This window comes from Lotus japonicus, chromosome 4, assembly GCF_012489685.1.
Source record: "Lotus japonicus ecotype B-129 chromosome 4, LjGifu_v1.2".
Taxonomy (NCBI): domain Eukaryota; kingdom Viridiplantae; phylum Streptophyta; class Magnoliopsida; order Fabales; family Fabaceae; genus Lotus; species Lotus japonicus.
The window spans coordinates 12,201,744-12,226,086 of record NC_080044.1 but is presented as its reverse complement, the minus strand read 5'-3'; the positions used below and the strand labels follow the sequence as shown (position 1 = coordinate 12,226,086).

At 37.9% G+C, this 24,343-nt stretch overlaps 3 protein-coding genes across 3 annotated transcripts; 1 reads left to right on the top strand and 2 right to left on the bottom strand.

Moving 5' to 3' along the window:
• The first annotated feature begins 6,209 nt into the window (after positions 1–6,209).
• Positions 6,210–8,130, top strand: LOC130709966 (1-aminocyclopropane-1-carboxylate synthase 3). Its single transcript, XM_057559107.1, has 2 exons — positions 6,210–6,767; positions 6,877–8,130. The coding sequence occupies exons 1-2, from the start codon at positions 6,328–6,330 to the stop codon at positions 7,874–7,876; spliced, it is 1,440 nt and encodes a 479-aa protein (XP_057415090.1). The 5' UTR covers positions 6,210–6,327; the 3' UTR covers positions 7,877–8,130.
• Positions 8,131–13,753: 5,623 nt separating this feature from the next.
• Positions 13,754–15,094, bottom strand: LOC130712308 (uncharacterized). The gene has a single exon (XM_057562148.1). The coding sequence runs from the start codon at positions 15,092–15,094 to the stop codon at positions 13,754–13,756; it is 1,341 nt and encodes a 446-aa protein (XP_057418131.1).
• Positions 15,095–19,380: 4,286 nt separating this feature from the next.
• On the bottom strand, positions 19,381–21,462 carry LOC130712307 (uncharacterized). The gene is made up of 6 exons (XM_057562147.1): positions 21,319–21,462; positions 20,963–21,230; positions 20,114–20,142; positions 19,917–19,961; positions 19,748–19,809; positions 19,381–19,402 (listed from the first exon to the last, which is right to left on the bottom strand). Exons 1-6 carry the CDS (start codon positions 21,460–21,462, stop codon positions 19,381–19,383), a joined length of 570 nt encoding a protein of 189 aa, XP_057418130.1.
• Between the last annotated feature and the right edge of the window lie 2,881 nt (positions 21,463–24,343).

Genomic DNA, 24,343 nt, shown 5'->3' with positions numbered 1-24,343 from the left:
TTCTGTCCTGTTCCGTTCCATCACCAAACGCTACCTAAGAACTTCCTTTGTTACATGATCTTAATTTTACTATTTCTTTTTCAACTTAAGTAATAATAAGTCAATAACAACGTCAGGAGAAAATGTATTGTCAAAAAGACCTTCTAATTTTTTAGGAAAAAATTATGAGATTAATTTTTATGCACTGGCAGTGTAAAAAGTTTTACACAATCATTCAATCACAACCTCTCATTTTCTATTTTAGATATTATTAAATTCAAAATTAATTGTGAGCTAACAAAATGAAGGGATGTGATTAATTGATGGTGTAAAACTTATTTACACCGTCGGTGCATAGAAATTAATCTAAAAATTATAAAAAAATATGAGTCAAGACATCCCATCATTACATTAATTAACTATGATATCATATGTAAAGAAATTTATTACAATTTTTTTTGAAATTAAAATATTTATTACAAATTTGTATTAGTGAATTTTTTTGATATTAATGAGTAAAATTTTATATAATTAAATAAAATAAGTATATTTAACATGAATAATCCCCGAATGATAGCTCAAGTAGTAAGAGTTACGGAACATGTGAGTTGAGTGTTGGAGGTACATGGATCAATCCCTGAAGGGTGCAATTTATATTTTTGATATACCAAAAAAATATTTAAAAGGAAAATAAAATTATCTTTTGAGACGTTGAAAAAGCTAACTAGATATCTATATTCAAAATAGTCCTTATAAATGGTAGAGCAATCGTCACGTCACTACCAGAAAAATGTTTAATAGGTGCCGATAAAAATTTGACACCAACAAGCCAAAAATCGATGTAATCACCAATTTAGCTCCGACGTTTGGACTGCCGCTAAATGCCTCGAAGCTAACATGTAACATCAGTCAGGCACCAACGCAAAAAGGTAGTGTCGGTTTGGGATGACTAATGCTAAATCATAATTATTAGCGTTGTTCGTATGAAAGTACTATCACATTGTTAACCTTTGAATTAATTTCACCACAATGACACCAAATTTTTGTTTGGATCGGAAATTATTGAATTTCAACTCTTGTTTGCTTTCTAATTGTTTCTCGAGCCGAATCTTGCTAACTTCATTGAAATGCTTTGAAATGTATCATCATTGAAATGCTTTAAATTTGGTCATCTAGCTTGGCCACTAGATCAATATGATTTCCTTTATGTCTGCCTAATTTCATGTTTCACATATATGGCTGAATTCAAAGTATTCAATGATGATGGGTGATACTCGATGACAAATAGAATTTTTTATGTTAATTCTATTTAGCTCGGGAAAGAACTTGAAAGCAAATAAAAGATGGACTTGAATCATTATATTATCAATATCTACATATGAACCATCCGCAAATGTTTATTCTAAAACTCTAAATTCCAGTTAAACAACCCTGGACGTGAGAGATGCATTAAAAAGTCTCACGTTGCTCTAAGTTTTATGAATTATGTATGAGAAAAAAGGGGTATTTGAATAAGCCACATGGCATGTTGGGGATAGAAAATGAGGAGAAAGTCTCAGGAGAACTAAAAAAAGTTGATATGTAAAGGTTTTTTTAAAGGACATATATATGTAATAGTTAAATGGAAGAAAATCAAGAACTAGATTGTTTTTTTTTTGAATGACAAAAACTAGATTGTTAATACCATGTTCCTATCATCATTTAATGATGTTATAAAAGATGTTGATTCATATCTTCATTTACTCCACATCAATCATAACATTTTTTTGAAGACAAAACAATTAAATGAAAAAACAAAGAACTATAATATTGAAGGAAACAAAAAGGGAGCATCAACACATGACAACGTCGCTCTTATGATCTCGTTTTTCGCTTGCTATATGGTTCAAAACCCCCAATGGCGAGACTAATAATACCAATATAAAAATTGCCAAGTTTGTCCAATCAATTTGATACTCCACAATCGATATGCTTACATCATGCAATCTCTAGAAGCAGGATCATAATCAAAACGCATATCATATATGAGTAACATTAACTGTCTTGATTTGCTAATGCAGATCCTACAGTCTTGACTCTGAACCAACAAATTTGGTAGGTTGCTAGTGGCATATTTTAAAGACGAGGAGCAATAAACAAAAAATGGTGAAACATAGTGGGTATATATGTTTAGGGAGGGTAAAAGTGTGTTGAAGAAAATGGCCGACATAAAGTGGACCTAGGTTAGTGAAACAAGGGAGCATATGGACCTTGCCAATGGTCATAGGCTAAGACTCCAAATTAAGCCTTGTGGGTCACCACTACCCATTTTCCTTGAGATTTGCTGTCGGTATGGCGTTCTACCCGCCACTACAAAGCCCTCATGCCATATGCCCTTGGTTGAAAATGATTAGTTTTGAACAATGAAATTAATTTTATTTAACATCAATTGTGAAAATGATTAGTTTTTATCAAGTGTGATTAATTCAAATGGTATATAATCGATTCCTCTAAATAAATTAAGTATTAAATTTAAATCTTATATATGAAAAAGATTAGAGTTCTAAAAACCGGAGTGAATTGACTTGCGAGTTAGCTCGAGAACCAATCTGATAACTAGTTCGATTAGTTGAAAAATCAATAGATTCAAGAACCAACTAGAAGTGGCCAAGAACCAATTGGACCGGTACAAAATCAATGAAAATAGGTTACCGATGATGAAAACCTGATTGAATTGTACATTTTTTTTCTTTAGTTATTAACTTTTTTAAAATTAACCCTTTATTTTTATTTTTGTATCATATATACCAAAAATATATATAAAATATAGAAGTTGAGCAACTCATAATTTGAAATTTAATTAGGATAAAATTTTAAATACCTTACATAATTATATTTCATATTAGAGTAAATAATATTGATACTATTTAGGCTTAAATGCATTTGGTGCCCCTGATGTTTCAGGTTCGAGCAAATGACACCCTTCATCTATTTTTGTCAACGTTTGTACCCTCGATGAAACAAAATAGTGTAACGAGTACCCCTCCGTCAGTTCAACGTTAAAAAACTAACGGAGGTGATGACGTGGCTTTTTTTTTTAATTTTTTGGACCTACCACGTTTTGAAAGTTGAAAAAAAGGGTGGGGGAGATTCGAACCTAGGACCTATAAGTGGCAAAACCCACCCCTAACCAGTTGAGCTACACAAACAATTGATATATTAAGCAACACAATTTTATTTATATCATTTATCCATTTGATGTTAGTTTCTTTGCAATTGCTACTCAGTTTGAATACCCAAAATGAAAGGATCTGAGTTTGAGAAATCTTCATAGAAGAAAACACAATTCAGGTGGCTTTCAACTCACATGCTGATACTAACAACATCATTAGCATCTAGCTCATGTGTAGAACGATAGATTACCCTTCTTCTTCTTCACCTTTTCACTTTTATTCAACAACCAACACTTTATTCTCTATTTAATATTGAAGTTTGGAGTCCAAAAATGAGTTATGTAGGTCAAAACTTACCAAAACGCAATTCTGGAGATTTTCCGGCGAAGTGTCGCCGGCAAGGATGGTGGCCCGCGTCGGAGATGTCGCCGGGGGGGAAAAGTGTAATGGTTCTCCATCCTTTCGTGGCCAGGAACACGGTGGTGGCATCCGTTTCTCCAATTTCTCAACGGTTTTCCAGGAAATCGCAGTTACAGGTCGGATGGTTCGTCGGTGAACGACCAGATCGCGGCCGTGAGACGTCCAAGAGGCATTTCTGGTCGTTCCTCTTCACTTGGGTAGACGGGAATGATGATTTTGTGGGGTTTTTTAGCCGATTCAAGTGCAACGAATATGGTGTTGGTGGCGGTCTCGCCGGAGACGAATGAAGAAGATGAACTCACAGTGGTGGTGGTGGTGGTCGGCCACTGGCGGAAGTGGGGGTAACTCCAAGCCCAAATCTGATCTTGGGTTGAGGAGGACAAAGCTTGGGTAAGTTTCATGGTGTTATCCTTTGAAGGAGAAGAAACTTTGGAAGGAACACGGTGACGGTGGTGATAAGGTGAAGAAGAAGACACAACCAAGAGAAGGAAAACATGAAGAGGAGAGGGAAAGGAGAAATGGCAGCGTGAAAGGGAAAGGAAAAGGGAGAAGAACTGTGATGGTGAGAAGAAAATGACGAAATAAAGATATAAATAAAATTGTATTGCATTATATATCAATTCTTTGTGTAGCTCAACTGGTTAGGGTTGTGTTTTGCCACTTATAGATCCTGAGTTCGAATCCCCCCACCCTCTCCCTCTTTTTAAAATTTTAAATGTAATTTCCACATAAAAATAAATAAAAAAGCCACGTCAGCACCTTCCGTTAGTTTTTTAACGTTGAACTGACGGAGGGGTACTCACTACACTATTTTGTTTCATCGAGGGTACAAACGTCGACAAAAATAGATGGAGGGTATCATTTGCACGAACCTGAAACATCAGGGGCACCAAATGCATTTAAGCCTACTATTTAATTACTATTGGTTGAATTATAATACAATAATCAAATCTTGAAGATGCATTTTCTTAAGGGATTTCGCCTAGGCTTTTAGCCCAGGTTCAGTCCACTCTGAGGTAAAAAATAATACATTTGTGGCCAGGAACATCACTACCGTATCTCAAGCCAGATTAGTCACGTGGAACCCCTTTTCCCCGTGGAGACTGGTGGCCTAAGGGAAAAAAAAGTGATTGGTCTGATTTTCAAAATATTGAAAAAACATGTTAACAATGGTCTCACCAAGATATAAATGTTTTTGTCTTGAATTAAATTTATTAATTTCCCATTATGGAAGGTAGTTACTTTTTTTTTTTTACGATAGAAAAATGTTAGTGGTTAGTTGTTAGGAATTACAATTGCTCCTCCTCAGGGTTCGAACCCAGGACCTCCATCTCCAACATCTATTTCTACCCTTAATTCAACCAAGTGAGCTACCCTCCAACCCATGGAAGGTAGTTAGTTAGTTTATAAAAACTTCATTTATATGAGTTAATAAATTTTATGTTTCATTAAAAAAATTATTATGAGATTCCCAGGATATATAACTTGTAAATTCAAATTTACTATATAAGTTATTATGGGTTGAGTGTGGGAGGTACAAGGATCAATCCTTATAAAGGGTGTAATTATTCGATGTAACAAAAAAGTTTCTATATAAATAAATAAAATAAAATTAATTTTATAATATTTCTTATAAATTCAAGTCCTTTTATGCTTTGTATCTCCTTTTTTGTTTCACTCACTTGAGAGAGGGCGTTCTCAAGATTTCTCTTATTCTAATATATTTTTATTTTCTAAAAAAAAATCAAATATATTATTACTTATAAATCCTTTAAAATTAAACAACACGAACCCTTAGTAGTTAGTACATCCTCGCCAATGTAAGCATCAAAATTAATTAATGTGTTGAGTTGATAACAAGAAAAATAAAAACAAGGGAAAAACATTCATAATTTCATGAGTCAGATATACTAGAAATCCCACGCGAGGTTATACCCGGTGGGGGACACTTTCGAGAAAATAGTGTGAATAATAAACACCAATATTTAATTCGCTACTCATTGTTGAGTGATACTAGGGAGCGTGGTCTTCTCGTGCCATGGTTGGGGCGGTGGACACAACTCTTTTAAATAAACTAACACATTTATTTATAAAAAAATTTATTTCACACTCCAATTTTACGTCCACCTAAAGGATTAACATAACATAAATAAATGAGTAATATGATATATTTTTTTTTTGGTATGAAGAATAATATGATACCTATATGATAAGAAAGAGTAATGTTACTCACACACCTCTCTTTTGAGGTGCGTGAGGTGGAATGATGAGAGAGATAGGAAGAAAAGAAAAAGTAAGGGAGAAAAAGTATGAGATGTGATAAATGGTAAGAGGAGAGAGATAGAAACAAAAAGAGGTGAAAATGAAGTGTTTTAAAAATGAGGTGTGTATATATCATTACTCGATAAGAAATATAGAGAGAAATCTGAATAAAAATGAGATTAAAAAGAGAAAATGAGATGTGTAAATGTATTAAAACTATTTATTTATAGTTGGTTCTGTCTCTTTCTCACTCTCTCTCCATTTCAAGAAAGGGACTTGCATATTTTAGTCAAAAGAGTTTCTGCAATACCATGTGGCCTCATATTCTTGTATGAGTTTGCGTCTATAAATATGTGCTTACATGCCTCACTCCTCCTCACACACCAATTCATCATCTTCAAACATTCAAACCCAAAACTTGACACTTTCTCTTCTCTCTTCTTCTTTCGTTCTTCCTATTTTCTCTTAAGAACCATATATTCTTCGTACAAGTTAGCATTCCACAAAAAATAAAATGAAGCTCCTGTCCACAAAGGCAACGTGTAATAGCCACGGCCAAGATTCCTCATACTTCTTAGGATGGGAGGAATACGAGAAGAACCCATACGATGAGGTTCACAATCCCAAAGGAATTATTCAGATGGGTCTTGCAGAGAATCAGCTCTGTTTTGATCTTCTGGAATCATGGCTCGAGAAGAACCCCGATGCAGCGGGGTTCAAGCGTGATGGAAAGTCCATATTCCGTGAACTTGCTCTCTTCCAGGACTACCATGGCATGCCTGCCTTCAAGAAGGCAATCGTAGATTTCATGGCTGAGATCAGAGGAAACAAGGTCACCTTCGATCCCAACCATATTGTTCTCACTGCGGGTTCCACCTCAGCCAATGAGACCCTCATGTTCTGTCTCGCTGAACAAGGAGATGCATTCCTCCTTCCCACTCCTTATTACCCAGGGTAAGTTCAATTTATAAAATGCAAACTTTGAAAATTTTAATAAAAAAAAAAAGTAAGACCCATTTTTATGTATTAATTAAGCTGATCAATTTTGCTTACATCTATGCAGATTTGATAGAGATCTGAAGTGGAGAACTGGAGTGGAGATTGTTCCAATACAATGCAATAGCTCTAACAACTTCCAAGTCACTGAAGCAGCATTGCAACAAGCTTATGAAGAGGCACAAAAGCGTAACCTCAAAGTGAAAGGCGTTCTCGTGACGAACCCATCAAACCCACTAGGCACCACAATGTCCCGGGGTGAACTGAATCTTCTCGTCGACTTCATCAAAGAGCATGGGGACATGCACTTGATAAGCGACGAGATCTACTCCGGGACAGTTTTTAGCTCCCCAGGGTTTGTCAGCGTCATGGAAGTCCTCAAGGAAAGAAATGAACTTAAGGTTTCTTCCAACGAGGATGACAACAACGCTGACAGAGTCTGGGACAGAGTTCATGTTGTCTATAGTCTCTCCAAAGACTTGGGTTTGCCAGGTTTCCGCGTAGGCGCCATCTACTCCGAGAACGACGATGTTGTGTCTGCAGCCACCAAAATGTCAAGCTTCGGTCTTGTCTCATCACAAACACAGTATCTTCTCTCTGCCATGCTCGGAGACAAGAAGTTCACGAAGCTCTACATCACTGAGAATGAAAAGAGGCTTAAGCGACGACAGAGAATGCTCGTTTCAGGATTGCAAAAAGCCGGCATCGGGTGCCTTGAGAGCAACGCAGGGTTGTTCTGCTGGGTTGACATGAGGCACTTGTTGAGTTCCAACACTTTTGAAGCTGAGATGGATCTCTGGAAGAAGATAGTGTACCAGGTTGGTTTGAACATCTCACCCGGTTCATCGTGCCATTGCACTGAACCGGGGTGGTTCAGAGTGTGCTTCGCGAACATGTCGGAGCAGACTCTCAACTTGGCCATGAAAAGGTTGACGGCTTTTGTTGTTGAGTGCACCGGCAATGGTGGCAGTGCTAAGAGGAACGGTGGTTTGAAAATGAAGTCTCTCACTAAGTGGGTTTTCCGGTTATCGTCACGCCGTGATGGTCGTGAGCAAGAAGAACGATAGCCTGGTCATGTGTGTGAAAACGCATGCATAATTCACTTCTATTTTTCTTTTTTTTGGCCTCCCCGGTATTTTTGGTGGAGTAGCCCATGAAAAATGTTTACTTTTCATTTATTTTTTTGTGATAAAAATGTAGGGAGTAAGAGAGAGCACTCTGCCCATGTGGATGTGAAGTGTGAGCCTTTTTAGTCAACCTGGTTTGTATAAGTTTGATTTCATATATCATGTCATTAATCCCTTACCATAAAGTTATATAAATCTCCTTTGTATCATTGATTAATCAAAAGTTTGATATTTTATATAATTATCATGTGGGAAGTGATTCATAGACATTTACATGTATATATACTATCAATCGACATCTAAAGGGAGAAAAGAATAAAAGAAAGAGAATATATATTGAATGTGATAAATAATAGGGTAAAAGAAAAATATTCATTACTGTAACTCCCCGATGAAGATCTTCATGGTATCAAGTATCAACAATGAAAAGTTTGATACTGTAGTAATTGTTAACTAACATGTTAAGTGTTTTATAATTAGATTTTTAGTACTATTGCAGAGAAACCAATAATTTATTACAATGTTTGAAATCTCATGTTCTATATCTTAAGTAAGAATGCCAAGTGTTGAACACACACTTAGTTGCTTAAAAGAGATTACTTGTACGTAATTAAAGGCACCGCCGGCGAGACAAGAGGGCGCAGGCAGTGGGGTGGACCTGTCTTATACAAATCGACCTTCATACCCATTTCTCTGTTTTCAACCATATAAGCACTAATTCCCAATGCGTATGAGTAGGACAACTTGCAGTGTGTGAGTCAGAGGCTAAAAAGTCAAAGATTATTGTATAGTAGATTAGTAATAAATAATTTCTTTTCCTGTTTTATGAGTAAGTAATTAAGTACATTAAAATGTGGTCGAAGGGCCCTCCACTTTTTCTCTTCAAAGGACTGTGTGGGTATTGGGTAATATTGTGCTGTAATCCAAGTAAAATCTGTGGGAGAAGAGATGTTGAAGTTTCAACCTAAGTGTTGTAGTCTTGTAGACACCTAAAGTTAAAGTTAGTAGGAAAAAAGGAGATAAATAATACATGTAATTAATATTATAAAAAAAGAAATATAGAGAAAATTGATAACTATTGAAGATGTTGTTACCGTTGAAAATTACAAGTGGAATTGAAGAAAGGGGTATGAGAGATTCAAACTCAAGACCTGTAAGTAGCAAAACATGCATTTAACCAGTTCAGTTACATACATAATTGATATATACATCAAGAAAATTTAATTTATATCATTTCCTTAATAATCATTAACTTCATATACTTCTCTTCATCTCTCCAATCCACTCAAGAACCTCTCCTGAGAAAGCCTGACTGACAGAGGGGGAGACGATGCACTGTTTAAAAATATGAGGGGTAAAAAGTCGACAAAAATAGAATAGAGGCAAAATTTGCACAAACTTGAAACATCAGGTGCCAAAATGCTCTTTTGTTGAACTTTTTGGGAGTAATCATGATCATCATTCATCAGTGCTCAAAATGCTCTTTTGGTCTTTTGTCCCCCAAGAGATTACGCGGTGGATAGTCAGTGTGCTGTCCTGGCTGTCCACAAACCATGAAATAAATTTTTTATTATTATTTGAGGAGCTTTTTGTTTCATTTTGAGTCGCTTTTTCATTCAAGGAAGGAATTAAACGAAACCAAATGCTGTTTTTTTTTGTAACAAGAGCTTAAACTGGAAACAAAGAAAAGCAAAAAAACCTCCTACTCCCTACAATGCCAAGTGCCCATGCAATCCGCACGCAGAAGAGGAGCAACCCCTGGTGGCGGATCCTCAAACACCACCAAATCATCCTGCATGCCTGCTCCCAGCTTCGCCATGAAGTCCGCTACAGCATTCCCTTCCCGCAACAGATGACTACAACGCACCTCCCAAGCCTGCTGCAGCATCTGTTTCACGCAGCCAATTATCGCCCCATACCTATGGTATATAGAGTGCTCCCCGGTTACCAATTTCAGGGCCACCATAGAGTCCGTGAACACCTCAACCCGGCGGAAGCCCCTCTGCCAGCACACATGAAGACCATGAAACAGAGCCAAGAGCTCCGCATGAAGACAATCTGTTACGCCAATGTACCCAGCAAATCCTACCCTCCACACACCGCTGCTAGTGCGCACAACCCCACCAAACCTAGACGCACCTGGGTTACCCAACGAGCTGCCGTCAGTGTTTAAGGCCACAAAACCATCCTGAGGAGGCTGCCACCGCACCAGGCGAAGCTGAGGAGTCGACGCAGACAGAGGGTAGACGCGAGCAATCACTTCCCACAATGCGTGAACCTCGCGCACCACCCGATGGCCAATCTGCAATTCTCCATTAAAGCAAAACCGACATCTCTGCTTCCAAATAACCCAAGTTGTAGCCAACATGACAGTCAACCCAAAACCTTGGAAACTCTCAACCCACTCTTCCACAGTTGCGTGTGAGAAGAATCCCACCGGAAGCACGAAGCCAATCGCAAACCAAATCTTCTTCGCCAGCGGACAATCCCTAAGACAATGCAGAAGAGTTTCTGGCGCAGACTTACATCGCTGACACAAGCTAGACGTCACGAGATTCCTATGCGCGAGCTCAACCATGGTGGGTACAGCGTTATGGAGAGCTTGCCACACAAAAAACCGAATATTCTCAGGAACTGGGAGCTGCCACACCTTGCGCCACGGCTGCATGATGGAAACTGGGTTATCCTCCCGGTCCAACAACCACTGATATCCTGCTTTCACGGTATAGTCACCATCCACATTCTGCTCCCAAATTAAGCAATCCCTTTCCTCCTCATCACACACCACATTCTTGCACTGTCCCAAAAACTCCTTTACTTCAGCAGGGAGCGCGGTATACAAATAATCAGCATTGAACGACCCCGAGGAAAAAACATCTCCCAACGAAACCTCTAAATCATGCACATCAACAAAAGGGACGTAATCACACAAGCGTCCAAAGGGAGACCACTCCGCATACCAAAACGAGGAGCGTCCGCTGCCAATTCGGAGAGAAAACCCATCGCGCAAGATGGTTCTGATTCGCAACATCGCCTTCCAGAACGCAGACCCCGCCAGGACACCAGTTGAGAAAATACCAGGTCCAGCAGAGTACCGAGCAGCCACCGTTCTGACCCAAAACTTATCTGTTCGCTGAACTAGGTTCCACAACTGTTTTCCAAGCAGTGCAACATTACTCATGCGAGCCGAGCGAATCCCCAACCCTCCTCTCCTACGCGGTTGTGTAAGCTTCCTCCAAGCCACCATGCTAACCCCGTTACCATGAGCATTACCCCAAACAAACCTTCGAACCACCGCATCCAAACTATTACAGACCGATTAAGGGAGCCAATTTAGTTGCATCACATATACTGGAATTGCCGTCAAAACTGATCTTGCCAAAGTGACACGAGCAGGTTTATTCAGTAAATTAACCTTCCATGTTGCTAGCCGGGAAGCAACACGATCCACCACAAACTGAAAATCCTCCTTCCTTGCCCGGCCAGTGTAAATTGGAAACCCCAAGTACTTTCCAAAATGTTCTGTGAAAGGGATAGAGGTAAGAGCTACCATCCTATTTTTCAGCGCCGTATCCACACACCAAGACGCCATGGCTCTAGATTTACCAACATTGATTTTTAAACCTGAAGCTCCACAAAACCGCTCCAACACTTGGTGAACTACCCGAACTTGCTCAACTTCCGCTTTCGCAAACAACAGAACATCATCCGCAAAGAACAAATGAGAGATCCCCGGACCTCCCCTAGAGATAGTCACTGGTTTCCAGCGATTCCCCTCGACCTCATGCTGAATCATATGAGCCAACCTCTCCATACAAAGCACAAAAAGGTAAGGGGAAAGAGGATCACCTTGACGAAGACCTCGACTAGCCCGGAAGGAAGGTAAACGCGCCCCATTCCAAATAAGTGACAGCGATGAGGAAGAGACACTAAACATGATGAGAGCAACGGTCAACGGTGGGAAACCAAACTCGTTCAAAGTCTCCTCCAAAAACTTCCAATCTACTCTATCATAAGCTTTTTCAAGATCAAGCTTAAAAATTACATTCTTGCTCCGTTTCGATTTCATCCGCATGAAATTCACCACCTCCTGTAGAATAATGGCATTATCCGTTGTGCCACGGCCCGGAATAAAACTACTTTGAAGAGGCCCCACAATCTCTTGAAGACACGGTCGTAAGCGAAGAACAAGCACTTTAGTAATTATTTTGTAAAGCACATTACACAAACTAATAGGGCGAAGCTCCCGGAAAGACTTAGGCACATCCACCTTAGGAATTAGAGCAACTAGAGTCTCAGACACCACTGGATCAAAACTGCCCGAAGTAAAAGCATTACGGACCAACTGCCAAACATCGTCTCCCAAAATATGCCAGTAAGTTTTGAAAAAAACCGCTTGAAACCCATCGGGACCGGGAGCTTTATACGGACCCATAGTAGAGACCGCCTCCCACACCTCCTCTTTAGTAACCTCCGCTACAAGTCTTGCCGCATGAACCTGCCCCAACTTAGGACACATGAACGCCGACGTGTCAAGCTGCGTTACAGCTTCAGTGGAGCAAAAAAGGTCCTTGAAGAAACGAATGGCTTCCCGCTGCAAAGTCTGGTCCTCAGAGCACACCTCCCCAGACGGGAGCATCAGACTATGAATTTTATTTTTCCGCCTACGGATCAAAGCTTGAGCATGAAAATATTTTGTGTTCCTTCCTCCAAAGAGTGCATGTTGCTCTCTGGATTTCTGAAACCACAGCAGCTCTTCCTGGGATAGGACCTCATCTAGTTCTCGTTGGAGTTTGTTATGGAGAATAGACAAGGAAGCGGAGTCAACCGTCTCCAATCTACACTGAATGCCTTTTATACGTGCCTCCAAAATCCTCTTTCGCTTGGTAATATGGCCAAAGACATTCTGGTTGAAATCCACCGATTGTTGCTGGACCTGTTGTAACTTCAAATGCATAGACCCCCCGCACCACGCCCTCTCCACCACGCTTGTATACTCAGGATGAGTAGTCCAAGCAGCTTCAAAACGGAACGGGCGCTCCCCTGGGCTCACCGGAAAACCTCCACAACACACTAGGACTGGCGAATGATCCGAGTGAAACCTGGGTAAATTCTCTGCAACTGCCTCAGTGAAGCGGACACTCCAATCGTGGTCCCCCAAACACCAATCGAGCTTTTTGCTCATGGCAACCCTACCCCTCACCCGCCGCACCCAGGTGTACCGTAGACCTACTGTGTGAAGAGGGATCATTGCACAATTCTGAATAAACTCATGAAACCGGTCAGCTCTTGCTTGTGTAAAAGTCCCTCCACGCTGATCTGAGCTCAGTAAAGCTTCATTGAAATCGCCTACCATCATCCAAGGCCGCACAATCTGACGGCGGAGATTCTGAAGATGATTCCAGCAACCACCCCTCGAAGAAGGGATAGGGCTAGCATAAACCCCAGAACAAACCCAACTACCTACAGCCCCCTCCACCACCACCGTGATTGCTTGGTCACAAAAATCAATTACTGTAAAAGTGTAAGGACTATGCACTGGACTAAGGCACCAAATACCGCCTGCATGGCCTCGCGCTTCCACAATGTGTACTGGTTTGTAGTCTACATTCTCCCAAAACTTCCGTACTGTACAGAATTGAGTGTGTGTCTCCAAAATAAACACAAGAGAGGGTCTATGCCGTGAAAGCAGCCCCCTCAAGTGTCGTTTCACCCCTACACTTGCCGCACCTCTGATGTTCCAGGACACCACATTAAAATCTCTGAACACAGTCATTGGACACGATTGGTGCATGTAAGTGAGGGTAGCATCCCTCTTCACATGGTTGTGGTATCTGGAGGTTCACCCCCCTGGCTACCCTCCATCACGACTTCCCCTTCTTCATGAAGCTCTCCTGTACCAAATTGCAGCTCCCGCTGGATAGTACACGGAGCAGTACCCTGAGTTTTCCTCCCATCCGCTGCAGCAAACACAAACCCTTGTGGCAACTTGTTATCCTTGTTTTTCTCACGGTTGAAGGAGCGTGCCCCTTGCCTCGCCTTACTAGAAGGAGTATTAGTTCCTATTCTTGCTTGGGGACCTCCAGCCGTTACAACCGCGACACCACCAGGCCCTCGGCGCCGTTTCAGAGGCGTAAGCGGTGGAGGACTCGGTGACTTGTGGCCCACGCTTGCATTAGCTTTCTCACTTGCCGCGTCAGCTTGTGCGTTCTTAACAGCACCTGAGTTATTGCTCTTTATAGAATTCAATGGCAGATCCCTGGGGCCCGCAAATCTCTCCTTGATATGCTTCTTATTTTTTGAATTTTTCCTTTTAACTGGTATCCAATCATTGCGTGAATCCTGCATGATTGGAAGAGAGTTACGTTCCAGCGGCGTAACTGTCGCCCCCTCAACCTGTGCAAGATTAGGTTTAGCTGCAGCGCCGCCATCGTTCAGGGTCCTCAGGTTCCCCTTCGCCGGATCCAAACAGTTGCGCCCTAGATGGCCAAAACATCCACAATGTTCGCATATCACGTGCATTCCTTCGTACTGCACCTCAATCAGTTGTTCTCTAAACCAGATCTTTGTTGTGGCTGGCTTACTAAGCTCGATTTCCACACACACTCGTGCATACCTCCCCCTGTGCATATCCAAGGTGGCACCATCGATCTTGACGGGCTTCCCTATCGCCGCCGCTAAAGCCAAGAGGAAGCTCTCCTCATAGAACGCTGGATTCAGGCCCGGGAACCTCAACCAGACCATTGACTTAAGAGTAGCCGTTGTTGACGGCACAAACTCGGGGATCCACTGTGCTACAGCGACACAGTGGTCAAAAATCATCCACGGACCACCGTGAAGGACCTTCTCGCGATCCTCCTCCTTATCAAATTTCACCATATAAAACCCATGGTCTATCATCATGATGTCAAACCCGCCAGACGGTTTCCATAAGCTGTGCAGCTTGCTCTTCATTAAGCTGTAGCCTAGGTTCTTCCCGATGAGTTTCACCACCAAGGCTTGCTTCCAAGGCTTGCTCAGGTTCTCTATGACTGAATCCGCCGCAAACACCTTGGGTGGCTGCCTTGCATCTTCACTCAGTTCAATGCGAACCAACTTGTGGGCAATCAGATCCACTTTTGATGCCCTGTCCTCTGAAGCCCTCGGGCCAAGTACCATGTCTCGAAACGATCTTCTCTCACCATTCCGGCCTCCCGCCGGAGCCTTCCCCGGAGCTTGGACCGGAGACTCAACCATTCACTCGCTCTGCTGTTTTCACTCGTTATGCGTAAACCAAATGCTGTTTGAATTGATGTTTGGAATTAATTCGAATGAGGAAATAAAACATCTACCGTAATAACCAGTCATCACAATCGAACAGATTTTGTACGTACATCATACATTACACGAATCACATGTGTCACTTCATCACGGTAAGCTGCTTCATGTTGAGGCCCACAGTATTGAACTGGGAAAACAAATACAGTGACTAATCTCTTACTGTAAGTTTGTACTGAACAATAAATATTTGAGCATAAAATATGCTTAATTCTCAAGATAAAGAATCGAATTTTTAATTTCATCAAGGAACTATGTGTATAACTATATAAATCACGTCACATCTTCTATTATTACGCTTTGTATATATAATTTAGTTTATACGGTTCACTTTAAATATTCTAGGGAAAAAGGAAAAAATGGAAATCGAATATTCTTGATCTGTTGTATCCATGTTAGCAGCAGATCCTGCGTTATAACTGCCGCTTTAGTCAACATTTTATAGAATTGAACATATATTACTTCTTTCTTACGACGAAACAATTGTTAAAGAACCAACCTATAAGGTTATATAACAAAGGTGTATATAATATTTGAGTAATGAGATCAATATAACCAACCTATAAGGTTATATAACAAAGGTGTATATAACAAAGGTGTATATAATATATAACAAAGGTGTCTTTCACTTGAGATTGATATTAATATTCGCACAAATATCAATCTCAAAGATATTTCGTTTCATCTCAAAGATATTAATATTCGCACAAGAAACGAAATATAATATTCTTATGCCAAATCAAACTCATATTGAATTAACAGTACAACATGGAGTGCATAAATTTAGATGATTCGGGTGATCAGCTCGATAATGAATCTACTAAAGATCTTGATTACTATTTTTTTACATGTATATGTAACTGAGAATATTTTGCTCATGGCTCTACAGCTTATCCAAATCGGTTTCTAGTTTGAATATTTAAATGTTTTATTACTTTAGATTACAACTTTATGGTCTGACATAATCCCTATATGTAGCTAACTTCATATAGCCTATGTTTGGCATGTTTAGCTGATAAGCTAGCTGGAAGCTGAAAAGCTAGCTGAAAGCTGATAAGCTAGCTGATAGCCGATAGCTGAAAGCTGAAAACTGCGTGATTGAAACAAAAGTGTTTGGTAAAACTAACGGTTAAACAAGCTGAAATTATAAAATGACATAAAATAACATACTTGTATAATTATTTTTATATTTAACATTACATTATTTTCACACTAATACCTATATAATATTAATATTAAAATTATTATCACTTTAAATATTTGTATTAACCCAACTTATTTATTATCTTAAAAATATAATATTAATTTTTACTTATTTTTATTAATATAATATTTATAATACTTGTGGTGCACACCGGTGTGACGGGAATGGTGGCGGAAACTGCATACGTAAGTGTGAGGGGAAAATAAGTTTAGTGTTTTTATAAATATATAAGGGTAATGGTGGAATTTTAATGAAATAATAAGGATAAAAATGAGAATAAATTTAATAAGCTACCTGAGATAGCTTATAGCTTAAAGCTTTAAGCTACCAAAATAAGCTCCTTCACCAAACATTTTTGAAGAGTTTTTAAGCTAGTCAAATAAGCTTTAAGCTAATCAAATAAGCTATAAGCTAGCTGAAATGACATGTCAAACATAGCCATAGTATATACTGGTGACTAGTGAGTAGCTTAATGTTGATGTTAGATTAATACAACTTGATTCAATTTGCAATGTCAGCAATACTAGCGTTTTTACCCCGTGCGTTGCACGGCGAATATTGATCTCATTATTTAAGCACGATTAATGAATTAGGCTTAATGGATATTTTGGTCCCTCACTTATCACAATTTTTTCACTTTTAGTCCCTTTAGGAAAAAATTAGCAAAATTAATCCCTCATATTTACACACTTTTACAGTTTTCGTCTAAATAGGGATCATTTTTACAAATAAATAAGCAATGTGGAGGACCAAAAGTGCTAATTTTTTTTATTGGGGACCAAAAGTGCAAAACTGTGATAAGTGAGGGACCAAAAAAGCTATTAAGCCTTGAATTAAGATATGAAAAATTGAAAAGTGAGCATTCAACCAAACAAAATCACAATGAGTATTACACAACTTGCAAAATTTGACAAAAACTTTATATACATTTAATTCTAAATATTTTTAAAATTATAAAAAATATACTTAAATTAGATTAAAAATTGTTCCCAAGAGTTAGCAATAGTGGTAAAAGCTAGGAGCCATAAGGGAAGGATGGGAATGAAGAGTTAGCAAAAATTATTAGTTTTTACATTAACTATTTCTTGTGTAGAATGTTTTTCCCTGTCGAACTTTTTTACCATGTAATCTAATCATAAGTATATAGTACTCATTTAAGAAAAATGTTTTAAAATTTGACTGAAAATTTGGCCTCAATTACTATTATTTAGTACTCATTTTAAATTTCAAACTCAAATCTCAATTTTTTTTTTACAATTTTTAAAAAAGGAAATTCATTAACTTAAATTGAAGGCTAAAAAGCACTTTTGGCCCCTGATGTTTCAAGTTTGTGCAAATTCTGCCCCTACTCTATTTTTGTCGATGTTTCTACCCCTCATGTTTTCAAACAGTGCATCGTCTACCCCTCATGTTTTCAAACAGTGCATTGTCTACCCATGACGGAGGGGTAGACGGTGCACTGTTTGAAAACATGAGGGGTAGAAACATCGACAAAAATAGATAGGGGCAGAATTTGCACAAACTTAAAACATCAGGGGCCAAAAATGCTTTTTAGCCTAAATTGAATATTGACTCATTAATCAATGAGATCATTCTATAAATTATATTTATTTCTTAAAAAATTAGAAGAAACCTAATTAATTATTATGAATGAATTTACAAATGATTTAGGGTGGAAAGAAAAGCGTATTCTGTGTCTGAGCATAATAATTTAAAATCCGAGTGAAAAGTTGGATCAAATTACTTTTAGACTTTTATTTAGTACCCATTTTAAATTTCAAACTCAAATCGCAAAATTATTTTTTCAATTTTAAAAATAATAAATTAATTAAATAAAATTAAATATTCGCTCCTTAATCTATGAGATCATTCCATTATTTACCTTTTTTCTAAAAAAGGTAAAAGAAACCCCAATAATTATTATGAAAGGAAAAATTAAAATCTACTCATTAAAACGGAACTGACTCTTTTTTTCATCATTCCACTCCGAAATTTCATGTTGCCCAATTAGAATGTTTTTTTTTTCTAAATTGATTATTCATTTCCTTTTTACTTAAAAAACGGATTTGCCTTATTTATACTCATAACTAACTAAATCTGATTTTGCTTAAGAAAGTTGATTATGTACTGCACTCATTAAATTCAATATTTATTTTCTTTTTTCATTAAAACTAAAGGATTAAGCGTTTACATTTTTTTTAATATCACACCATAAATTTTGACGCAAGTACTATTATTCACAACCAATTTTCAATTTCAAATTTCAAACTCAAATTTCAATATTAAATTGAATATCCACACCATAATCTATGGAATTATTCTAAATTTTATATTTATTACATAAAAAAGTTAAAGAAACTCCATTAATTATTATTAAAGGAGAAATCAAATTTATTCACTAAAACAGAATTGACATTTTTTAATTTATTTTACCTTGAAATTAAATGTATCCCAATCAAAATGATTTTTTTTTAATTGATTATTCATTTCCTTTTCATTAAATAAACGGATTTCTCTTATTTATATTGATCACAAACTAAATCTGATTTTGCATAAGAAAGTTAATCTCTACCCATTATATTTATTATTGATTTGCTTATTTTGTTTAAAAAAGTATCAAGTGTTTTAAAATCTGACTGAAAATTAGGCTCCAATTACTATTATTTAGTACTCAATTAAAATTTCAAACTCAAATCTCAATTTTTGTTTACATTTTATAAAAAAAGAACTCCATTAACTTAAAGATAATATTATGACCTAAAAAATTCTATATGACCTAAAAAATATAATATTCACACCATAATCTAAACGCAAAACAGTAAATAACTCAAAGTGCACAAATAAATAAATAAATTACAACATAAAACGACAATCTTTGCTAAGTTGGAAGAAGATGCATCAGCCTTTAATCTAGAAGTAGTTGTCATGAACGAATCTGAACTATCCTGAAATAAGAGTAAAAATTGAAATTCACAATACATAACTATCTATAGTGATAGCATGTGCATATATAATAGTATTTAATTTTATTTTAACTTACATCACTTAATACTAATTATGTAAGCCGCAACTGTTCAACACTGTCATCATCAACCAAAATTTGTGAACACCAAAAGAAAAAGAGTATGACCAAATTGTAACATGCTAAACATTAAATCAAGCAGCAAGGTCAGTAGACAGTAGATGAAGATTCATGCCTAAAATATAAAGATGTATATGTTTTCCTGAGTTATATGTTTCAATATGCTTTGCTCAAAATAAATGTGAATCAAAAAATTCATAAGGCTTACCTCTCCTTCCTCGTATCTCTTCTTTGGTTTTTAATTGTAGAACAAAACTCAACCAAGCCACTCTGGAAAAACAAACAAAAAAATTCAGCGAAATCTAACAGAAAGTAGGAAGAGGGCAAAAACCTCACATGTTGTATTCACTCTTGAAGAATCTTCCATATAAGCTCACCATCCCCAATTCCAATTCACAATAAAAGTCCCATGGTGATGAGGCCTATGAAATTACAAAGAAAAAGTAAAAAAGCATCACTCCAATCAAAATCATTTCAATAAATCACACACGTTGCAGATCATTTCATAATGTTCATAGAAATGTAACTATACCCTTATGATATGGCAAGAAACTGGTTGAATCAGAAGCAATACCTGAACTTTTTTTGCTTTTTCAACATTTGCTTCTCAATTTTCCAGTCATCACAACAATAGTTATTTCAAAACTCTTAGATGATGGTTAAATAATGGAATGATAGAGGAGAAGAATTACATAAGAGAGTTTATATAGATGAAAACAATTAGAGTTTATGTTGTTTGCATGTGAAAAAAGGAAGGAGAATATTGTTCCAAAAAGAATATTCAAAATTTGAATTTATAGGTTGTCAAAATTTTAAAATTTGAATCTTGATGTCAAAAACGTACTTTTTTAAAGGTTAGCAAAATCAGTTTTAATCACATAAAAAAAAAGGAAAATACGTATAACAAAAGTGGGAAAGTTTTTGTTTTTAAGCCTTATGTATGAATAAGAATATTAAACATCTATTAATGTGATTTTAAATGATTATTCCATAGGTAGTCAATGATGGGTGATGACTTTTGTTACAGCATTAATGGAGAGTTTAAAAAAAATTAAACAACAATTAATAATATTTTGAATGACTATTCCATAAGTAGTTAATGATGGGTGATGACTTTTGATTCAGCATAAATGGACAGTTAAAAAAATTAATCAACAATTAATGAGATTTTTTATAATTATTCAATAGATTGTCAATTATGGGCCACAAAACCAAAATTAAGGAGAAATTGTCTCACCATAAATTTGTCAGAATGATTTAGAGCTTGACACTTGTCAGCTAATGAGGGAGGGTGGATAAGAGTGAACCTGGGAGTGCTAACTCATCTAAGTGAGTCTCACAGTCTTCTTCTTTTCTATAGTATATAGATTGTACGGGTTCTAGTCAATGGTCTTGCATTTAAATCTAAATTAATCTCACATACCTATCAGAAAAGACGTATCAAGATCCTTGAACATTATATCAGATATTGGTACAAAATTGTACGGGCTCAAGTCAATGGTCTTGTTGGGAACCAAGCGCACAGATGTATGAATATCAAAGTTAATTTTGAAAGGATGCGAGGTCGGTCGGAAATCACGACCGCTTTCTCCAACGCCGAAGAACGAAATCTGATATACACGACCCTCACTTAGTAAAGATTGGAATCGGTATATCAGAGTCTTCCGAACGGAAGCATGTATTTTACAACCCTGAAATTCAAATAAAGGATAACGTAAGAATTTATAATTTAAACAAAAATGACGTAAAAAAAGATAGTTTATGTGAAAAGTGATTTACCTTCTCATCCATGAGTATCATGTCCATGGAAAATGGAAGCTTGGATCCATATAGGCTTGGACTAAGCCACAACCGGTTCACCTTTGCGACAATACACCAGTTCTCTTTAGAGGCATCGATGGTTGAGAGATCGTCGATTGCCATTAGAACAAAGAAATCTTCAAAGGTAATGGTTGGTGGGAATAAAAGATGAATTTGAAGGATGAACATGAGGTTATTTATATAGGAAATTGAGAATTAGGGTTACTCTATTCTAAAAATGGAAGAAAAAAAATAATGGCAGTCCACCTCCATATTTGGTGCGGCCTGAATCAACACACGGAATGTTATTCTGAATCAGTCTTGACTTTTGTTTTTAAATCATATTGGTCAATCTCACTATTATTTGTTATGATTCATAATAGAATGGTCCTTTAATGGAATTTAATTTTGATGAGCTAATTAAGGTAAATACCAGGTTTGTTTTCAATTGAAATAACGTGGATGCGAACCATTTAATTATTATAGTAGTAGGTGGTGTAAATAAGGAATGATTGAAACGCTGAAAACTGAAATACGTTGATAATTGTGCTAAAAACTGATTAATGGGCTATAATCAAAGGATTTATATGCACAACACGCTGAAAACAGATTTAAAACTTGAATACCAATCTTTGATTAATGGGCTAAAAACTGAAATACGTAATTGGGTTTTTACAATTGAGGTCCAAAATAATTAGGAGGTGACACTTGTCATGTAAAGAGGGGGGGTGGTGGAGAGTGAGTCTTGGAATGCCAAGTCATGGAGGTGAGGCTCACAGCCTTCCTCTTTTCTAAAGTATATAGATATAGATTATAGGCTAAAATCTTCCTCACCTATAGTGATCAAGAGAATTTGATGCAAGTCAAAGGTCATTATCAATTAAAATGTGATATGAAAATGATTGCTTAATCGGTGGTTGAAGAATTTATAACAACAAATGTTTGACCATTTATAACCTATTCACATTCAGCAACCATAAAAATATGGAGCTGATTGGTTTTTCATGCCTCGTATGAATCTCCTAATTAAATTTTTAAGTTGGTAGACTTGAAACCATATACAACTAATTACATATTTTTATTAATGATCTCTACGTAAGTGGATGCCAATATTTAGGGAAGCATCCTATTTTGACTTTATTATTGGTGATTGACGTAATTTATTTTCTAGTTTTGATTTTTTTTTGAAAACAAAAATTATATATATAGATAGATATAAAAGGTCGATAGTACAAATAATCATCTAATGCTACAAATTTAGCAGACGTTAAGACTGCTAACCAGTGATCATGAGAACAAGCTCAGATAAAAAAACCTACGAGACGGACATCCGTCGGGACCCTATCTGTGACAAAAGTCACATAACCCAACAAAAACGGAGCCACATCTCGGCACTAGAAATGCAATAACGCACAAACTATCGACCAAAAGCACCACAGTACTAGCCCAAGAGACCAAATCACCACCGATGACTCAAGAAGCATCAAGACCACCAACCTAGTCTGCATCGAGCCTTCAGTAAAACTCCACGGCGCCACACCTCAAAGAAGATCAAAAGAAGCTCCTCTTCTGCCACTGGCATCAAAGTTGCAAAACGGTGAAGGATAGAACATCAAATAAGCGTTCTGAAAGCTTCAAATCTGAGGAAGGACGCCGAAAACAACGGATCTGAGGAGCCACGAGCAATGCTCTGAACAAGGGTGGAACTCCGAGCGAAGGGAAAAAGGGACGCCGTCGTCGCACTACACCGCCACCACAGACTCGGATCTGGCCTCAACAGGCTAGCACAGGTCAAGGCAAGCAAAGAGGCTCACCAACGACGACGTGTTGCAAGATGCAGTAGCGACGGAAGCGCCAATGGCGAGGCTCGAACCAGACCCAAATCCACATCGCAGCAAGAACGGACAGAAGACAACAGGGCTTTGACTCCATGGGGGAAGGAGGAAGGCTCCACCGCACTACAAGGCCACCACGCTCCCGGAACTGGCCTCAGCAGGCTATCACAGTTCAGGCAAGCCAAGAGACTTACTGGCGACACTCGCCACGGTGACGAGCAGCGATGTCGCCTACGTCGAGGAGGAGGCAGAGCAGCGCAGCAGAACGAAGGAACAGAGCACGCAACAGATCGAAAGGCAGAGCACTCACCAGTTCGAAAAGGCAGAGAAACCTTGCAACGCCAAACTCCTCAAAGCACCAGATGCAAAGGAAGGAAAAACGAAGGCTAACAAGAGAAATAGGGCAAAAGGAATGCAGGAAACGCAGGAGAAAAACAGGGGTTGCCGCCGCGCAAGGGGGCGGCGCGACGGCCACCCATCAAAACCCTAGAAAGCTATGTGCGAGGGAGAGAGCGTAATAGAGAGAGAAAGAAGAGAGAGGTTGTCCCGTTATTTTCTAGTTTTGATATTGCTGCTTTTTTTGTTTGTGCGTCATAGTGGTATTGTTGTTGCTGATAGTTGGAAAAAAACTCAGGGCCAATTACAACCCCCCCCCCCAAAGAGGGGATATGCAACAACAAACTAAGAGAAACAACAAGAAATAAAATAAAAAGAAGACAGGAAAGGAGTAACAAGTGAATACAGTTTTAGGGTCAGGACTCAAGATTGAGAAGGTCCCGGATGGAATTCTTTCGTTGGTTCACTATGATGTAATGACTTCTGAGCCTTCTTCTTCTTAATATATACAGGTTGTTTCAAAAAAATTGATCCCTACATAGTCAATTACTTTGTAGTTTGTGTAAAAGGGGTTATGAACAAGTAGGTTTACGTAGTATTCAACACTTCGTCTCTAAAGAAAGTGATTGGGGGTTCGATTCCTCCTCTCTTGGCAATGAGAAAAACTCATTGCCAGCCTTCTATTATTTGGTGTGCTGATAGTGGAGCGAGAGATTAAAGTCATGACTATCAGCTATAAGAATACTCTAATTAACATCAGAGAAAAAATGTAAAGGCTAGTGTGTGACTTTCTCTTGGGACTTTGGTGCTCTGCTAATGTCTTTCTTGGGGTA